General features: G+C 35.7%; 1 protein-coding gene across 10 annotated transcripts in view; it reads right to left on the reverse strand.

Annotated features, from left to right (window-relative positions):
* LOC100647149 (protein still life, isoforms C/SIF type 2) overlaps nt 1–19,939 on the reverse strand; it is a 26,246-nt gene continuing 6,307 nt past the window's right edge. For 3 of the 10 annotated variants that reach the window (XM_003397348.4, XM_048408649.1, XM_012311418.3), the window contains exons 3-30: nt 19,533–19,717; nt 19,335–19,453; nt 18,987–19,194; nt 18,470–18,714; nt 17,672–18,230; nt 15,809–16,162; nt 15,566–15,622; nt 15,137–15,308; nt 14,543–14,770; nt 14,202–14,331; nt 8,553–8,698; nt 8,204–8,471; nt 7,941–8,084; nt 7,644–7,826; nt 7,078–7,332; nt 6,730–6,900; nt 6,200–6,386; nt 4,731–4,997; nt 3,827–4,107; nt 3,201–3,395; nt 2,869–2,977; nt 2,582–2,761; nt 2,372–2,490; nt 2,094–2,270; nt 1,771–1,958; nt 675–1,081; nt 366–587; nt 1–207 (exon numbers count right to left, since the gene is read on the reverse strand). In XM_003397348.4, the coding sequence (XP_003397396.1) occupies nt 29–207; nt 366–587; nt 675–1,081; nt 1,771–1,958; nt 2,094–2,270; nt 2,372–2,490; nt 2,582–2,761; nt 2,869–2,977; nt 3,201–3,395; nt 3,827–4,107; nt 4,731–4,997; nt 6,200–6,386; nt 6,730–6,900; nt 7,078–7,332; nt 7,644–7,826; nt 7,941–8,084; nt 8,204–8,471; nt 8,553–8,698; nt 14,202–14,331; nt 14,543–14,770; nt 15,137–15,308; nt 15,566–15,622; nt 15,809–16,162; nt 17,672–18,230; nt 18,470–18,714; nt 18,987–19,194; nt 19,335–19,453; nt 19,533–19,717 (5,935 nt within the window). In that variant the 3' untranslated portion in view covers nt 1–28. Of the gene's footprint in view, nt 208–365; nt 588–674; nt 1,082–1,770; nt 1,959–2,093; nt 2,271–2,371; nt 2,491–2,581; nt 2,762–2,868; nt 2,978–3,200; nt 3,396–3,826; nt 4,108–4,730; nt 4,998–6,199; nt 6,387–6,729; nt 6,901–7,077; nt 7,333–7,643; nt 7,827–7,940; nt 8,085–8,203; nt 8,472–8,552; nt 8,699–9,447; nt 12,408–14,201; nt 14,332–14,542; nt 14,771–15,136; nt 15,309–15,565; nt 15,623–15,808; nt 16,163–17,671; nt 18,231–18,469; nt 18,715–18,986; nt 19,195–19,334; nt 19,454–19,532; nt 19,718–19,939 lie in introns of those variants that run through there. The other 7 variants (XM_048408653.1, XM_048408652.1, XM_048408651.1 and 4 more) reach the window with 7 other exon arrangements.

The raw sequence follows: 19,939 nt of genomic DNA on the forward strand, positions 1-19,939 counted from the left end.
TTCGTCAATCAGTTAACATCTATTTAATTTAAACGTGGTTATTACAGTTAGATTGTTGAGCACAATTATTGATTTCTATCAGAGACTTTCGGGAGGCGCTATGAGATGAGCTTATATCCCCAAACTCGCTGGCCGACTTACCCTTACGTGGCAACGTCGTAGACTCTCCTAGCGAGGGTAATTCCCGTGGTTTCCAAATCGGCGAACCTTCAACAGGTAATATTCAATTCAGATATATAATAATATATACATAAAACAGTATATACATACATGTATTCAAGTACAATATAACAGACCATATAACGTAACGAGAGATCTCTCGTTTAAGATAAGAATGCTTATTCGATTGAATATGAAATTCTTACCAAGTTCCTTGACTGCGATCGGCTGATAATTTTCCGGTTGATGAGAAGATTGGATCAGTCTCGCCTGACTACCCGTACTTCCTGCTGAAATTGTTGAAGTGGTGCTCAAAGTCAAATGATTCGGTGTGCGGCCCAAATTCGCCTTCTTCTCACCTAAAAAAGCTTGCGAATCTTCTTCTCCTTCGGATTTTGTTCCTGAATCCATCTCGACTTTCACCTCTCCTGTGCGTTAAAAATAACGTTCCTCAGAATCCTCCATTCACGTAAGAAAAGATTAATTGTATTCGTGTCATAACAAATAAATCTCACCGGATGTATCGCTGATAGTCTTGCTTCGGGAGCGAAATGTCGTTTGCTGTTGATTGATCGCGCCTGCTGGCTCCTCGATATCTTTATCTTCGGAACTTTCATGCTCTACCGTTTGCTTCGATTGGCTATATTTTCGTTTTACGTTATGGGAAGTTGGCAATATTTGCGGTTTAACCGTTTTTTTCGATAGCGTACCGGTAGTTACGGCGCTACTGTTACTGCCATTTTGTCCCTGGCTTGCCGACTGTTTCTCAAACTTTTCAACATGTCCAGTTGACATTCGTGGTGAAATGGTAATCGGTGGTTGGTTCAAGTTCTGCTTCGTCGATGGTATACTCATATTTCGAACCGATTCTCGAATAATTTGACGTATCGTCCTCAAAAATGCATTTCTGAATTCTGTTGTGCTAAGGAAATACATAAAGGTAATATATGTATAAATGTTACACATATTACGTACAATTTCGATTCTAATCGCTCTAGAAATCGTTAGCTGGTAGGGTATACAAATGTCGGCTTTATCCAACCAATGTCAGCATTACATACCGTCGCCCAAAAAATACTCGAATTCCGAACATGGACCAATATGATAGGAGTAAAATTGACAATGCCCACCATTTGATTTTATTATCTTTTTTGCGAACTTTGCCAGGTTTGAAATAAAATATCCATGTGGGCAGCGTCGCGCTAACTTGTTTTTGTGTTAATCTTATTAACACAATTAATAAAATGTTAATTTTGCTCGTATTATATTGGATTGTGTTCGCTATTCAACTGTTTCTTCGGACTCTACCAGTCAGCAGTGTATAATACTGACATTCCACGGGCAAGGTCGATTACGCACACCCTGCGGACTGCGCCCGTAACGTAATATGAAAATGTTTGTTAAGTAGTATAGCATATGATACATCACACGTATATACAATAAAAAGTATATACCATACTTTTATATATACATACATATATAAAATGTACCTGACAATGATGTGTAGCGACAAATTAATGCAGGTAAATTCGTCGGATGATGCGGTGGTTCAGGGCAAAGCGTGTATGTTTTAAAACTTTTAATTCAAGAAGAAATACCGTTAGACGATACCTGTTAGAAAGCACGTATACTTTCTCCGATCTTCTCTGTAATTGACTTCTTAAGTGGATCAATTCCCACAGGAAATGAGATTCCATATCTTTGGCGGAACTAGCTCTAACTTGTACTTCCGTTACAGGAATTAATACTTGATAGCGAATTATTTCTACCTCACTGGAATTCGCTTTAGTGGATACCCCCTGATCAAAATATTATTAAATTTATGATATGTGTCCAGATATACATATATATATATATATATATTGTATATAAGTATACATATAAATAAATTTTTATGTTATTTCTAAGATGAAAGAAGAAAATAAAAAAATTACCATAAGCTTCTTCTTCTGTCTCAACCTTTCTTTACACAAGAATACGACAGCAGACTTAAACACAAAACACATTGCGTGCAGTTCCAACCCTTTCTTGATTTTACCAAGAAAGTCGGAAATATTGAGCCATTCGACCCCTCCATAATATAAAAGATCTCCTGGACTTAAGTCGATCGGCTGGCGAGATAGCATCATTGCAAGATACGCATAAAATGCAAAATATAGAATATAAAATCTGGAAGTGGAATGCCTTTGAATGTTTATTACGTTTTGTTTACCTGTTTGCAAGACTTTTGATGTTGCCTGAACAAGTGATCAAAGATAGCTCCGTATTCTTCGTGAATCCTTTGCATTTCATTGATGTGTTCGGCTACTTTCTCCATTCCTTTTAAGGCTTCTGTACTCGTGATAAACGATTAATATTAATTTAACAAGTTTGCATATATATTTATATAGAGACAAGCATATATAATAATTTTCTCGTTTACCAATCAAGTGCTGGTGCTCTTCACTTCGTTCGTCAGTTAGGTTTCGAAGCTGTTGTAACAACAACGGATATTTCAGTATTCGTTGAATAGGTTTTATCAAGTATGATTCTAAAGTCGACGAATGTTGCTGCCTTGGATTGCGCGCTTGCAGGAACTCTTGTAAAGCTTGGTTTCCTTCATCTAATAAAAGAAAATAAAGAAAAGTTTATTTAAAGCATGTTTTTCTTCATTCTCTTAATAGGGTATAGATAGATCTTAATAAACAAGAAAATCGAAATTTTACTCACTTGGATGTAAAACCTTTTGTGCTTTTGAGTGGCTAGCACAAAACGAACTGTACAACTTGAAATGATTTACGTAATATAAGAAGGCACTTCCAATAGAAAACAGGACACCCTTTGAAAAAAATATAAATAATTCGCATATTATACAATACATATACATATAAATCTTTTACTTCGTACTTCTTTTACTTTTTCTTTTACGTTATGTGTATACTTGTACGTATGTATGGTAAAGAGGAATACACGTATGCTCATACATACAAATATTCGATAAAATAAATACAATAGATAGCAAAGGTGTAACCTTCTTATTGCAGATCATCAATATCGCATACCTTAAATTGACTAGGATGGTCGAAATTATTGAAATCAGCTTCCATCTCGATCGCATGATCAAGATTTTGTAGAAATTGTCGTTGAAATGTAACAATCTCTTGTATGTTCCCAAACAATGCGTTTATCTCTGCATTCGATAAGAATGTTTCGCGTTTGAGGGGTTCTAAGTAGTTCTCCAGCAAATTATTTAAGTTCTGAAAAAGTATTTCATTTGTTCATGTAATGCAATACCTATTTTACTTATAGATAGATATTTAGATTAATAGATATTTTACGCGACAATATGTGTATATTATATATACGTATGTATCATATGTTTACATAATATAGAGTGCAAATCTTCTATGATTGAGATTGAGATTCGATTTTAACCCTGCTGCATTCTTCTGGTCATTTTCGAGTCGATTGTATTTTTCTAATGTTACAAAATACCTCAAGTTTAGAAAAATGTGAATAAATTTTTATTGGCATGCATGATTCTTTGCCTGAATTTTATGCGAAACATTTTCATAGATCTTGTTGTTTGTCAACGTGGGAACATGATTGAAATATAAAAGTTTGAGGACCGCAGCAAAGTAAAGCGTCACATAAGTACAATTTCACAATAAGTTGTGATCAAACGCACCTTCACATAAGTACGTTCAGTTTCAATTAATTCTAAAATAACTTTCTTCAATTTCTCAGCATCGCTTAATTGCCGACTCGGCGTCATAGCTTGAGAATGAGAACTAACAACACTTCCAGTGGGACTAGATTTTCTTGTTTCACCAGGTGATCGACAGATACCAGTTACTTGTTCGGCGGTTTTCAATAAGTTTTCTATTTCGAATGAATTTGTGCGAGATGTTTGTTTGCCATTTTCCATGTGAGCTGCTGACGTACACTCCTGTGCGATACTTTCTTTGCCTACATTCACCGACATATACATATGAGTATGCACAGATTATATATTTGTAATAATAATTTATTTGTTAATTTTATTTTATTAAATTATTAGATAAATACTGTATATTTTGTAACAATAATTCGACGCTTTCTAGTATGGATAAAATTAACTAAAAATCTTTTTATTAAGAAACGAAAGAATCGCTGTTATGCTACTGCTACTGCTACTGCTACTACTACTGCCACTGCTACTACTACTTCTACTACTGTTACTGCTACTGCTACCCTACTGCTACCGCTACTGCTACCGCTGCTGCTACCGCTGCTGCTACTGCTACTGCTACCGCTACCGCTACCGCCACCGCTACCACCATCGCTACTACTACTGCTACTTCTATTGCTACTTCTACTGCTACTACTACTGCTACTTCTACTGCTACTCTACTGTTACCGTTATTGTACGAAAATGCATACAGTAGGAATAAAATTCAAAATAAAACAATGTTGCATATCCTAAATATCTTTTCTCCGAAAAATTATTATAAACAGGGAGAGGGGTAATAGGGGAGAAAGACTGAAGAAAATATGGAATAATGTTGAACGAAAAGTGGAAATAAACTGTTCAAGTAGACGAAAATCCTTACTCCATCCGGGGGCTGGAACGATTAAACCAGAAATCATTTCTTCGCTTATAACCGGTGGATCAGAAGGTGGTGGCGGACAAACCAAACTCTCGATTATGTCATCGGTGACTCTCATTATGCCTGTAAGGTCTGGTGGTTCAGTTCGCGAAGATCTCATCATCATACATAGACCAACTTCTTCTTGCAACACACTTTCCAAGTACATCATGTCTAAATCGCTTACTATTGCACCGTTAATTACCATGATCTCGTCTCCTTTAATGATTCCTGAAAAACGTCAAAATAAAAAAGTATCACGTTAGAAATTGCTCTAATTTGAAGTACGAAGGAACATGTGCAATTTTTAATTATCTTCACTATTTGCATTGATTAAAAAAGGATAAGAATACATATTATCATCGTTAATTTTGAAAAATACACAAAAATTAAAATGCGCTGCATAATTTATAGTGTTTAAAACATGATTTTATATTATTTATATTATATATATATGTAAAATCCCTACAGTTAAAGTGTGATAGGGACTTTCTCTGTCACGGACAGCACGATTTTCTTTGTTTCACAGACAGCCATTTTGAGAGACATTCATTTCCCAAATGGACGGATAGAGAGCAACATCAGAGATAGACAGGATCACAGAAGAAAGAATAATTATTTAAAACATTGAAGACTGACGGAGAAAGATCGGTAGCTCAGGACGTTGAAAATCGATTCTCGATTTTCAGGTTGACACTGCACAGAACTTGTTATTTATTGTTTACTGTTATCGATTGGTATTAGTTGTCGTTTACTTCTGTATTTCATTTAAGTATTTTCACAATAAACTCGATTTTCAGACTTCAGAATCGATCACCTGAATTACCCCGAGGTTTACGACATTACATATATATATATATATTATTTATAATATATATTATTTAATAATATATATATATATTATTTTATATCATTTATACATCATATACATATGTACATTGTGCATACCTTGCTTCGTTAAAGAATGTAAATCTGTGTTTGCTCAGTTAATGGGGAGTACAATACAAAAAATCAATATTTTTCAATGTCACTCTCTACAAGATATTCTGTAGATGCAGACAAAAAAAAATCTGATTAAGGTCACCCGACTTTGTGTTTCCACATGTATCTCACCTTCATTCTTAAATTAGATCAAAGAGGGATGGGAAGAGAATCTTGAGCTTGCCTGACTGATCTCCTATTTATATTACATCAAGCAGTTTTATGGAAAACGATGCGAACGTGCAATTTTATCGAATTTTCCTCTGAAGACTGATATATTAAGTTCGAGTTTACGAGTATACGTGTTTATTATGCTAAACGAATAAAAATAAACAGTTGATTGATTTAATTTCTATATCGTGTTTATACTAGTAGAAATCTCAATTTATAACAGTTATAACATAAGTCACAATGATAATCAGTTTGAAAAATGCGTGCATCGTTTTACTTACCATTTTGCATTGCGACGCTCTTATCTTCAACCCTGCTAACATAACAACACAATTCATCCTGCCGATCAGAATTCTCAATTAATTCTGCTTCCACCGAAAAGCCCCACATTTGTTCAAGAGTATTCCTCTGTAGCTCTACTTGATATAGGATTTTCGCGCAAACTTCAACAATCTCATGAGTGTGCAACTGAAATATATGTATATTTACTTAGATATGCTATAAATATGTAATTACTTCATTTATTCTTTCGTTTACAATAGCCTCGCAATTAGTAATTAATAATTAGTCATTTTTATAAAGCAGATAGTACTTTGTTTCTAGTGACAATAAAACAAAGGAATAGCCTTTCATATAAATATAAATGTTCGAAATCAAACTTCTCGATAGAGAATTTTGCAGTAAGAATATATATATTATATGTATAATGAATTACCGGAAAATGATTACGTCAGTTCAATTAGACCAAAGAAATATCGACAAATAAGTGAACGGTTTAATTCGTAACATATAACACGACATTAATACTTACATAAGTTTCTATCATGTCCGTTCTATGTGGTACGAAATAATTATGATCTTCCATGTCGCGTCGTTTCTTTACACGAACGAAATGTTCCATCGGATTAAGGTTTTTCCTGTTGCAAGCACTCGCAAGGAATTCCTCTACTGTCATAGCGTCACGCACAAAAACGGATACCAGCTGAAAATAGAAACGTAGGTAAATGTGAAAGAAATTATCCTAATTTTAATGACATCAATTGTACAAAGTTACCGTTACAATTTTATATTCTTTCTAACTATTTCAATTACGAACATTCATAGATGGATTGATGTACTTTTAAATATAATATCATAAACAACAATTAGGGTAGCTTACCTGATTTTCCGGCACATACACCTTCACGGTTTTCTCATCATCTCTGGACGATATTTGAAGGGATCTCCTACTCGATCCACTATTGGATCTCGATAGTAACGGTGGTCTCCTCTTGGTAGCTCCTCGTCCTGCTAGTAGATTATTCAGCAACGAAGGACTTCGTGCGCATATAAAAGCATGAAACGACGATACGGTAAAGACTCCTAATTTGTTTAATGTTTGCTTCGTAGCACGAGATACGTGCGTCAATAAACTCTGCGGAGAAAATAAAAGATTTGAATCGAGGTGATTCTCGTATCGGAATTATCGGCTGCCCCTACTAATCTAGCGGAAACTGGCTCGTTGAAGTTTTACAAGATTCTATTTGCGGTTCACGGTGGTCGATACAAGTTTCCGATTCTCTATACGGTCTATAATGAGTATAAATTATACACGTTAACGTAACACGCAAGGACGTTTTACAGACTATTTGCGTATCATAGTCGAAAATTTCATTTAGTCATTACACTTATTAGAATTGTATTATGCTTAAGTCAGAGATACAGATAGAGGCGAGGTATACAAACCTTTGGGTTTGGTAATTCGCCACTCTGTAAACTCGCCATATAGCATCTTAGTCGGAATTGCTCGCAATGAAGTCGCTCCAAATTTTCTTCCCATTGAACAATTTGATTATTAATCTGCTGTTTTGTTTCTACATCGGATACGACAGACTGCTGAAGATCCGCCATGTGTTTTAATTTATGATCCTAAAGAAAAGACGATAGAGACGTTTAAACGATTTTTCCCAACTCTTCCGCTTGGTGGTCAGAAGGAGCATAAATTAAAGCATAGTAATACATAGCTATATCCGGTTCGCTTACCGACTCTATCGCTTTCTCTAAGCGAAATATTTCTTCTTGCAATAAATGAAGGGTTCCGGTTTTACCACGATGACGTGCAAACGCAGCGGCACATGCTGAATGTATGCTGTTCACCCAGTTTTCGAGTTCCACTTGACATGGTGCCTAGTATATAAAAGCAAGAAAGGATTTACGATTGATAATCGAGCAATATATATCGATAGAAACTGTATTATCCAGCGTATGACACGATAATTCGTAATGGTTTCGCAATACGCGCTTACCTGGAATAAATAAGCATCGCCGAATGCGGTGCTCAAGCAAAATATGTAATCCCGTTTTGGATGTTCCGGAATTGGTTGCATTATTGCACCATCGACTATAATCAAATGTTTTGGTGCTGCCTCCATGGCTCTACTTTCTTGCGAATCACAAGGATAGAAGAGAAGGGTAGTTCCTTTTAAACAAACCCAATAACCTTTCCAACCCCTCTTCCTCGCCAGCTCGATTTGATGCTTCTTTCGTAACAGCCATTTTTTCACGCTTAAAAATCTGCAATTTGATATTTGTGTTAAATTTACGTTAGGAACTTGACGTGTGTTTCTCTATTACAAAGCTCTTTTTTCCGCTTACCCAGCTTTTCGAACTGCTCCCGTGCAATTGAACGAAGCTGCAGCGGTACCAGTCTGTTTTCCTCGATATGGAGAATTTATGACACTTTCACCATCGTCGTCATCGCTAACGGCAGTAGTTAGCGACATTTTATCATCGTCTGACATCTACAACATTTACCAATATTACTATCTGATTTGTCCACTTTCTCCACTTCAATGAAAAGGAATGACAAGAAAGTATGTATATACATCGTTTTCAATCTCAAATGTACAATATCAAGCGGACATTTTGCGAACTATACATATTTATAAACATAATTTTTATTATGATCGTAAGTGTAATCCAAGTAGGGTTGGCGTATAATCAAACGTAAACAATTTCTCAAACTGGAACAGAATAATCAGGATCTATGTGTGTGTGTATGTGCGTAGAAAAGACGATGTAAAGAGCAAGTGAAAAAGAAAAAGAAGAAACAACAAAAGGATGTGTAGAACATGTGACGAGCATAAGAACTGATGCTTCTCATGTAAGAATAAAAATGTTATTATACACCAATTACGAATATTAACATATCAGAAATGTTGATACTTGTGCTATATACTTACTTTATATGTTCTACCGTTTTACGTATTAGCATATTTATTTAAATATAAAAAATGATCGTATGCAACGATACATTGTGGAAAAAATGAGTAAAGATACGGTAAAAATACAGTAACTGCGGTGTATCAACGTCGGTATACATAGTTATTGATTCTCGTAACGATATATCGGTAAAGGTAACAGCAACGATAATGGTAACGGTAATAACGACGGTATAACAGTAACGATAACGGTAATAGCTACGATAACAATAATAGGTACTAATGAAAACAAGATAATAATAATAACGCGGAAACTCTGGTGTCTCTACCTTTTTAGCATAATTTGTCATACCGCGAAGCTTTTCGCGTAATCCCCAAAAGCCTTCACCAGCCCAAAAACTTACGACTTTTTTTAGAAAGTCGGCGTTGCAAGCATCCGCTGTCATATGCGGATGGTAATGACAGTAGCAACCTTCCTTCAGGAGCTTCATATTTTTCTTGGCGGTGCCGTTTATCTTGAACATGATCTCTTTGCGGGCAATGCTGAAACCGTGGATGTAATGTTGAGCCCAAGTGTTCAAAGCACCGTTAATGATCCTAAGCAACTTGTAGTAGTAACCGTCACCGAGACCAAAGTTGACTTTTTCTCGAACGTTCTTGTAATTAAACCAATACAATTTTCTCGTTTCATTGATACATATTACGCTGATGGTGTGCCTTTTGCAAAGGCAAAAGTACTTTCTGCAATGTTTCTTGTGAAGTGTTTTCAAATCTGTGTAGCTGCTGCTCGGATTCAACAGATTCAAGGTACTATTCATGCACTTGATCGACCATCTCGGTTCTACCATTATCGTATATACTTGGTTACGTTGATGCTTTTGCTGAACCGAATCAAAAGATTTTAGATGGACGAATCAACGAGAGAAAACGAACCAGCTTTTCCTAAACAGTTAGTAAGCAAGAGTAACTCTGATTCGAATTCGTCAAAATCATCGTGTTCACCTCGACCTGTTCGTTCTTTTTCCCCATCGATGCCTTTATTGTCGTTTGGACGGTGGAAGAATAGACAACGTGTCGTTCAATCGTAGATTTGGAAGATTCCGTTCGATTTGGATTCTTTTGTTAATTTGATTCAAGCTCGAACATGTCTAAAAGCATCCTTCTATAGAACATTTCGTATCGCGTTTCTCTTTTACGATTCTAAACATGAAAGAATATTATTTGATTGGCAAACGTTGCGTTAATCATTGTAAGAACTGATCACCTTGTTATCTTGAAACTCGATGCTTAAGGCATAAATTCTTCCCTTCGGTTGAAAATTTGGACAATCTTTTTAGTAAAAGTGACAGCGTATGGCTCCAACAGTTTCCTGAATAGATGTAAAATGTTAATTACGAATGTGCATACGAAATAAAATAGGCACAGTCGTCGTGCATTGTGCATTTTCTGTGAGCATTAGATTATCGCTCTGACAGAAAGAGCTTTTTAACCATTAGTCCAAAAGCCTGTAAGAGCCACGTAGCCATGTAGAGAAAAGACAATAGAAACGACGAAAATAAAAGAAGCAAATCCCCTAATCGATTTCAATATTTTACACTTTATAACAATATATTTGATATTTGTCACGAAGGACAGAAGCAATCTTGTCGTTACGTTTTCATTACATAGGAGAAAATATTATAATACCACCGTTGTAAGATGAAAATCTTCCGATTATTTGTACATTTATAATCTCTACTTAAGGCAAACTGCTTTTGCACTATACAGATCACTACTAGGATCCTTTTTATGTGATTTTCTGTTTCGTAAAACTAGAACGAATCTGTTTTAGAAAATCGACAATTTCGCGGATACACCGTAAACTTGTACTTTATGTGGCTTTTTTTTATACGCATATGTTTCAACAGGGATGCCCATTTCATCCTTCCATTTGATTTTATTTTTCAAGGTACATGCAGAAGGAAACGTTCCCTCTCTCTCTCTCTCCCTGCTCCCTGCTCCTTTCTCTCTTGAATAAGACTTTTCTTTCTTTTAATACTTTCATCGATCTTTTTTAAGAAGCGATAATCAAATCCCGGGGTTGATTAACAAACCGAAAGGATTATTCTAAAAATGTTCCTTTTTCTTGGTAAGTGGATAGGTTTCAAAGGTAAATATATAGAATACTTTTGCAATATACGCATAGAAACGAACTCTCTGTATAAAAATATGTTGCATTTCTCAATATCACGTTCTCTTTAGCATTTTATATATACATACAGATATTTTATTCGAACACCAAATACCGTATCTCAGTTTAAAAATTTCTATTCTTTTTCGAAATTATTCTTCCTTTCTATTTTCATCCGCATACATCTGTTGCCTTTCCGTTGTCCTTTTTACGTATTCTTTATACATATACATATTTCTCTTCTACACTTTTTCTCTTTTCCAACTCAACTCTTCTTTTTCTTTGTACTTCAGAACAACATTTGTTAGAATGAGTTTGTTTGTTAGCTCATTACCTGCTTCTCTAATTTCTCTAATTTCTCTAACTTATAAATCTATGTATCAACTATTTTGGAAAATCGTTGCTAAGCGAAACGGAGCAGGGAAATCAAAATAATAAATATACCAGGCATCTAATCATTCAATGTATGCATGAATAACTAAAACTAGTCGAAGAACTTGATGTGTAGTTGTTCTTTGTCAACAGCACGTGAGCCCGCACGTGTCGAACGATTGTTTTAAATGTGATTCTTCCAGAAAGAAATTTTCTATGCGAGGTACCAACGAAAATATTCTTGTCCGTCGCAGTTCTTCTAGTGGAGTTGTTCGGTATGTAGCTGTGTAGTTGTGTAGGTGCTACACAGCAAACCGCGGGTTCGGATATTTTTCTGAGAAAATCTTATTTGTTCACTACCGATTTGGATCTTGTGCGAGTAACCGAAACGTTTTCCTGTTCAACAACGTATGATAACAGAACTTTGCATGTACGGCCAATCTTCAGAAGTGTCACTAGTATCTCCATTCATTGTGAAATGCGCGTGATATTCCGCTGGATAGACTCCAGACGGTATTGGTCCTCCGAATCTTGGAGAACCGACCGCTAATTATTAGCGAGCAAACGAAATGACCACTTTAGTGACCAGAGAAATCGATCCTGATTTCTCTGAGCTTATTCGCTGAGCTCGATAATGATCGAGCTCACTTCTTGACTTTACGCGAACGAGCAGTGAATTAGTGGGCCGCAGCCACGAACGTGAGTTGCTCCCGACTGGGGCGCTGGAGAACAGAGAAGTGGAGCTGCTACCGCGAGGGGAATCAATACCTCGCTCGCTCGCTCGTTCTGTGGAGGCCAAATGGGGGCCGGGGTAAGCGGGGTAGTCGGGGTAGTCAAGGTAGTCGGGGTAGTCGGGGTAGTCAGGGTAGTCAGGCTACTCGGAGTAGTAGGGATAGCAGTAGAAGTAGGGGAAGGAAAAGTTGGCAAGGGAATGCGAAGAGGCCGGAACCGTCGGGGTTTGGAATGGGAAAATGGGTGACAGCACAGAAAGCGGGTGGGAAAGCGCAGTGGGGAGTAGTCTGTAGGGAAAAATGAGTCGTAAATATCGGTACTGGCTGCTGTTGTTGCTACTGTTGCTACTGTTGCTACCGTTGCTACCGTTGCTACCGCTTCTGATATCGTTGCTATTGCCGCCATTGTCGTTGTTGCTATTACTTCTACAACTTTTAGTCAAGTAAAGAATACGTTCCGAAAATAGCGTTGCTCTCCTTTGCGCATTTTACGAAGAAGAAGCATCAAATACGACGCAACATAATTAATTATAATTATCGATATTAAAAAAATTATAGTCTTGTTTTGACATACTTGCGTTATCAATCTCTAGGTATAGGTAATACATATATATTTACTTTACATACACACACGCCTGAAATAAAATCCGAGATAATAATTATTAATTTAATTTGGCGGTTCTAATAAGTACGAAGGCAAAATAACGTTGAATGTATATTTGAGTTGATTACTGTTCACATCTACCAAGGTATTCGAAAAACTATTTAAATATATAATTAGCCCACTTCCTCCGCTTCTCTCTTTTAAATTTTTCCATTGAACATCAATTTATGTTATATACATCGCCTATTTATATAAATAAATGTTTTTCTATATGAGTATGCCATTTAGGATGACGATATAATGAAAGGAAGAAACTATATATAACTCGAATACATGTTCGTAACAAAGCAATACAAAATTAATCCCTATCTGTTACTTTTTTTCATCTTTCTATTCATCTAAAACTGATGTATCGTATTATATTGTGTTCTATCGTGTTATATCGTAGTACGAAGTAATAAAAGAAGGGAAAGAAGCGACATTGTGTACCATCAATGTTCAAGTACGATGCATAGAAATAGGCTGAAAGGTGACTCGTGCAAAGCATGTGTAGGCAGGGTCAGTAGGTTATCGACGTTTAACGAATAGATACGTATTTTTTTAGTACGTATCATTCTTTCTAACTGGTCACTATAAAAATATATTCATTCACACGTATTATATTTATTTTATGATCAGATTATGAACAACAATCGATACAATATCACGAAAATGCGATCATTTATTATCTACACGTAGGTCAAATTTATATAAATGAAATACATAAGAAGGAGAAAAATGAATGACTTTCAGAGAATATCGATAATGAATATTATCCGATTCGAGACAGGGAATTGTTCTTTACTTTACTCCAATTATACGATTTATAGTTTTTAATAAATATATCTATCTTTTTGAAATTACCGTATACACACACACACACACACACACACGCACACAGAGGCTCGTAAATAACTATATATCAATCTATTCCTATAGCAGTGTAACGAAAATTTTCGATAAACGAATCATCCTTTTTGATTGCATAAAATTTAACTCGATATAATTATTGTATTTTATTTGTCTGTTGTCAGTTTGTTACTAATCAAGTATCTGCGTTTATATTTTTACCTTACAAAGTGCAGCTAAGTGAAGCAATAGTGAACTGTTAAAGTGGGATATTGATATAACAGGTTGATAAGGTCGACAACTACTTAGGGGACTCACCTCTGAGGACGTCAAGTAGCAAATTCTCGAGTCTGTGCTCTCCAGTGAAGCTTGTTGAACAATTCCATATCTGCCATCCCGATCGGACATATAATCCGATCTCACGCTGTCTTGTCTATCAAAAGTTCCTCTGCAAAATTCGAAAAAACAAACACACACACAAAGTGTTATATCTTAACGATTTGGCGCAAAGAGGCACGTATGCATTGTCAAAATGAATAGAATAAACGTCTTAGAATGCATATACACGTGTATATCTATTGCGTAGATTTTAATTTATGATTAGAAACATAGCTTTACAATTATATGGTTAGTTAAATATTTTGTTGCAAATTATTCACCTTTGTTCTAAAGAATCAGTTCGATTTGATTTATATCCGCTATCGTTAAGGCTGCCCTCGTGTCTTAGCGATGGTAAGGAATCCCACGGAGAATCTCGTTTATGTCCCATGTAACTTGGATTCATAGAACTAGAAGCACCAGAGCCAAGCGTCGAACTACCAGACTGCCATCCATCAGAGTGGCGAAACCATTGTGCACGTGCAGACTCTCCAACGCAGCTGGTACATCTTAAAATTTCAGCATTTTTATGTATCTACGAGTATATACTATCTTGATTACGTTGTTCATTATTTTGAAAATAATCAAAAGCAGTTAACGCGAAGACGTACATTATATATGTAGAATATACTATCAAACAATATTAATATTTAATACATATTTAAACTAATATTCTTCTTTATATATCGTCTTTTATGTTTTCTTCGGAAAAGAATTAATAAGATGACACTTATTTGCTGACAAATGCAAATTTACAGTAACGAAATAAAATTCTATTTTCTTAAAAGATGACATTTTTCCAAATTTTTTACTTTTTACTGATTCTCTACTTTCCTGTTAGTTTGATCATTTAAAAGACAAAAGCAACAATTTACCTAGAATTATAATCACTAAGATATCCACGATCTCGGTCAATTTCTCTGTCTCTTTTCTCCCTAATCATTTCATTACGGTCGCTGTAGTAACCGTCCCTATCCTTACTATTTTGTCTTTCATTGCAATAACGGTACGATAGTGGTAACGTTGACGATTTATTGGAACCGGGACCTGTGGAAATACCGAAGAATGCGTTAAAGACATAGAGAAAATACATTGCTTGAAAATGAAACGATAAATTTCATCTCTGAACGAAATTTAGTGATTACCGAAAGAACTCCTCAACTTTTCATTCATTATCTTTTAATTATTAAATACGGATAAGTAATACGATAGAAGCAACAAGTCGAGTAATGTGTAGTAGAGTTTGGAGTATATGTGTACGAAGACTTTTAAAAGGAATAAACAAGATACTTAATAAAACTTACGTCTTCGTGAAACGTGAGGTGTACGTTGAATGTTCAACGGTATATTTTTCGCAAATTCTGCAACATTGACGCTCGGTTTAGTATAGAAAAAGGAATAGAGGAAATAAAGAGGGTATATACAAAGTGAAGGTAATGAAAGGAAAGGAGAGGGAACAAATAAAAAGTGGAAAAGGAAGGAAATAATGTATGTACATAATACAGATGAAATTTGTCGGTAATTTGAGAAATAGGTTTACTACTCACCTAAATCTTCCATGCTTTGCGTTAGCAAGGCCTCAAAAGTACGTAAACTGTAGCTTTCGGCGTCCATACCCTTGGCCAAAGTGTTCCTCAGATGCATCTCATATTCGAGAAGAAGCCTACTAGTTGGACTACCAGGTGTTGATACAGATTGCATGTTTTGCTGTTGATACGCCTGACCACCATTGCAACGACGCGAACTGCAGTGAGTCGGTTGTTCCATATCCGAGTTTCCATTCGACGAACTTGGCGTGGTCGCGTAACACTGATTATCGAAGATGACATTATCCGATGGCGGCGACATATCACCTGTGCATCGATTACGTTCCGAATCTAAATAGGTCCTGGCTCTGCTGCCTACGACAAACAGGTGCTTCATGCAGGAATTGGAAACGGTGTGATGTTTGTATTCAACTGTCGAACGTAAAGAATCGTTACTTTTTTGCGTTCACGTTGATTCGATGGTGTAAGTTGACATGCGCCATGCATCCCTGTTAATCAACTACGCACCCCTTTATTTATTTATAGAATATGCAATGCAATTTTTTTTTTTTTTTTTTTAGCACTTAGAACAATACGATACTAACTGAAGACTAGTATATGTAGTTCATAGAATCAGTTGATACCAACAACAATCAAGTCAATTCCGCTAGTTTATTAAGATTTAATGAATTTCTTTTTGCACAACACACAACACAGTATATAAATGTGTACGTGTGTATGTGTCGCGATCAATAAAAAAAACCGTTGTTTGGTCACTTTTACTTATTCAAAAATTTTTACAGAGTTAATTTTTGTCAACACAATATTGCTTTTCGAACAGGGATGCTTATGTACGAATACATTTCTTTTGTCAGTTTTCTCTCCTTAAGAGCCCGGTGCAGGCGAACGATTTGCGATAGCGTCATCGCCGTGGTGATTTGCCGCTGTGTTATAGAATAACATTATTCGACGGACGAAAGCGACAGCAAATTTTCGCGGCGCAGTGGTGACGTTGCCACAAACCACTCGTCTGCACCGGTCCTAAGCCTATCATTACAAAGCATGCATGTTTTGGCGGATTCGATACGTTAAAGCAAGCGAACATGTATGGATGTATGTTCGTAAGTATACATGTATGTATATATGTAATTATGTATGTGTATATATATATATATGTATATGTAGATTCTTACGAGTGTATGCATTTCGGTTTTCAGATGTTTCATTCGTCAAAATAATGGTTCATCAAAACGCGCATCTACTGTATACATAGTCTTATACTATGTATTATACAATAATGTTTAACAATTGCACTTGGCACTATACTTTTGTTAATGAATAATCATTTACAAAAATATGGATTTTTTCAATTAAATGAAATATACATAAGTAATGCATTTAATAGCGTAATTTTTATTCCACACTCAAAATAACGATATTATGTATAACTATATTTAAATTAATACGCGATAGAGATTCTTCTTTTCTAATTTATATATTCATATAAATAAATAACGTGTAAACAGACCAAAGAATAGAAGTTTCAAATATTCGCAATAATAACTAACAAGATATTTTTTGGAAAGAAAATGATAAGATAAGAGATTGAAAGATCACCGAAATTCTAGTTTGATATTATTATAAACAATTGCATGTGCTTCATATGTATATACATATACGTATATGGATATACGTATCTACAGACGCATACGCTCGTGTACTTATGAATGTATGTATATGTGTAGAAAGAAATTTCGTGTCTCGCTAAGTTCCAAATTGTAGATAAAACGAGTTAAATAAAGAAATATAGCTAAGATCCGAGAGAACAAAAGTGAAAGAAAAATGCATGTATCGGACCGTAAATGAAATTGTTATCGTATGTACCAGTGTACTGACGTCCCATGTCATGCACGCTTCTAGATGCCTGGAACTTGTTATTATATGATGCTCGATATAGATGCGCACAATTTTCATTTTCAGTCTCTTGCATAACGTATTTCTGATTGTTATTGCTTGGGTGGTAATGATAATTATGATGGCTGTGCCTCTTTCTGGTCATCTCTGGGGATGTAACAGGACTATCGATACTCGACATTGGTTTTAGCATTCTTTTCAAGGTATTCGAATCTAAGCTAATTCCACCGTTCTGTGCATTTTCAATTCTCATATCATCCGTACTCTTGCTTTTTGATTTCTTTCCACTGTGATTATTGTTCACTATGTTGAAGATATTGCCATTTTGCATTTCCAAGTCTGTATAATCAGCAGACTTTGTATGATGTAATTGCTCTTTTCGTAAAGATTTATTTTGTAAAGTACCACCGGCTTGTGTACCCTCTGATTTTAGCATTTCAGTACTATTTTGTTGAGTAGACGAATCTTGACTTTGCTTCTGACCTTTCTTCGGAGAAACTGCAGCGCCTTTTTCTTCCGGGCTATCGATCTGTAATTCAGATCAAGCAGAAACAACTTATTCTTCTAACTTTCTTTTATATCTCACCTACTTTTATGCTTACTCGTACATTACTTAGTTACTTACTTACTTACTTACTTATAAGTAATTACTTCATTTTGTTAGTTATGTTGAATCGAATGTTAACTTTAATGTACATGTATGTTACGATGTTACACATTCTATATACGCATAAGAATATACACATAGATAATGATTGTACAACTTACCTGTGATCCAACGGTGACTGTTTCGATTCCTACGTTCGCCGTTTTTGGTGTAGTTTGACAGGTTTCATTTTGTTTCTCCTTTTGCTTTGATTCGCCTGTTTTCGGTGTTTTTCCTGGCGTTACATTCGCATTGTTAACGTTGTCGTAGAGGGACGCACTGGATGTTGCTGCAGTTATTTTATCACGAGCTGGTGTCATTTCAACTTCCGTGGATCTTGCCATAGTTCGCGGAAGCGTAGAAGTACCTGCATTATGTATAACAGAATAGCGGTAAAATAAACAGAAATATATCAAACCTCGTACTGTCATGTAAAAAAATCGGAATGCAAATTAACGTTTAAGTAGATAGCTCAGTGTCAGCATATAAATAATTAACTTAATAATCTGTTAAACATGCATGCCTCTACATGAACACAAGTACGTTAAATTTTTCGTTCCCGCAGATCACTTGTCTATTATGCAATCTCGAAATTAATTTACGTATATATTAATATACAACTTAACAAATATATCGTACCACAAAAGCCTCGATATCTAGCTTCTTGGCTTCGAAACCTGGCAAGTTGTTCTGGGGTCATACAAGTGCATTGAGGCTCCCTGGATCTACTCGGTGATGCCGGTGTCGATAAGGGCTTTCTCCGGGTTTTGATCTTTTGTTTGTTAGGTGGCTCAAGCTTCAACGAGTAAGAAGAGGACGCTTTCCTTGAAATCTTGAACGACGGTGACTGTACGAAAAATTAACTAATGACTGTAAATGACTCGAATACCATGAAAATTAATGCCGATCCCTGTTCTTATGAAACCGGTAAAATGTCCAAAATGATTCCATGCGTGCCGTACAAAAGAACATTCGTTATAAACTTACGCAACATTCTCTGAATTGTTTAGCATCTATCGGAGAAGTAAAATTCAATCCCCACGTATCGTTGGTCATTGTATCTTTCCAGTAAACAAAACACTCTGATGCTTGTCCGATACGTGTACCTAGAATAATATTAATTATCTTTTAATAAGTTACATTTCTGTCTATCGTCTTTCATACGATATCAAGTAATGATCTTACCTGGTTGAACTAATCGTACATCCAAAATTTTGTCTACCTGACTGTTGTATGCGGTAATATGGAAAATACATTCTGGCGAATCTTGAATGCATGTGATATTTACAGGAACTAAATCCTCGGAAACCTGCTGCCACTTTACAGTCCCTGCTCCACTGGCACTTACATGGAACACTTCGGCCCACAGTCTAAAAATTTTTATAGCTAAATTGTAATTGATCACAGTAAAAACATTTGTTGCATATATCGAACGGATTACTACTGAAAGGAAACGAACAAAAACAATTCAAACGAACAAGATGTTTGAATATCATTCAGCGTAGAAATATCTATTCAGCACATGGTATGACTACTATTGTAAATAACGTTCTCTATTTTCCGTCTTCGTCTTCTTCTACTTGTTCTTCTTT

The sequence above is a fragment of the Bombus terrestris genome, chromosome 9, assembly GCF_910591885.1.
Source record: "Bombus terrestris chromosome 9, iyBomTerr1.2, whole genome shotgun sequence".
NCBI classification, from domain to species: Eukaryota; Metazoa; Arthropoda; class Insecta; order Hymenoptera; family Apidae; genus Bombus; species Bombus terrestris.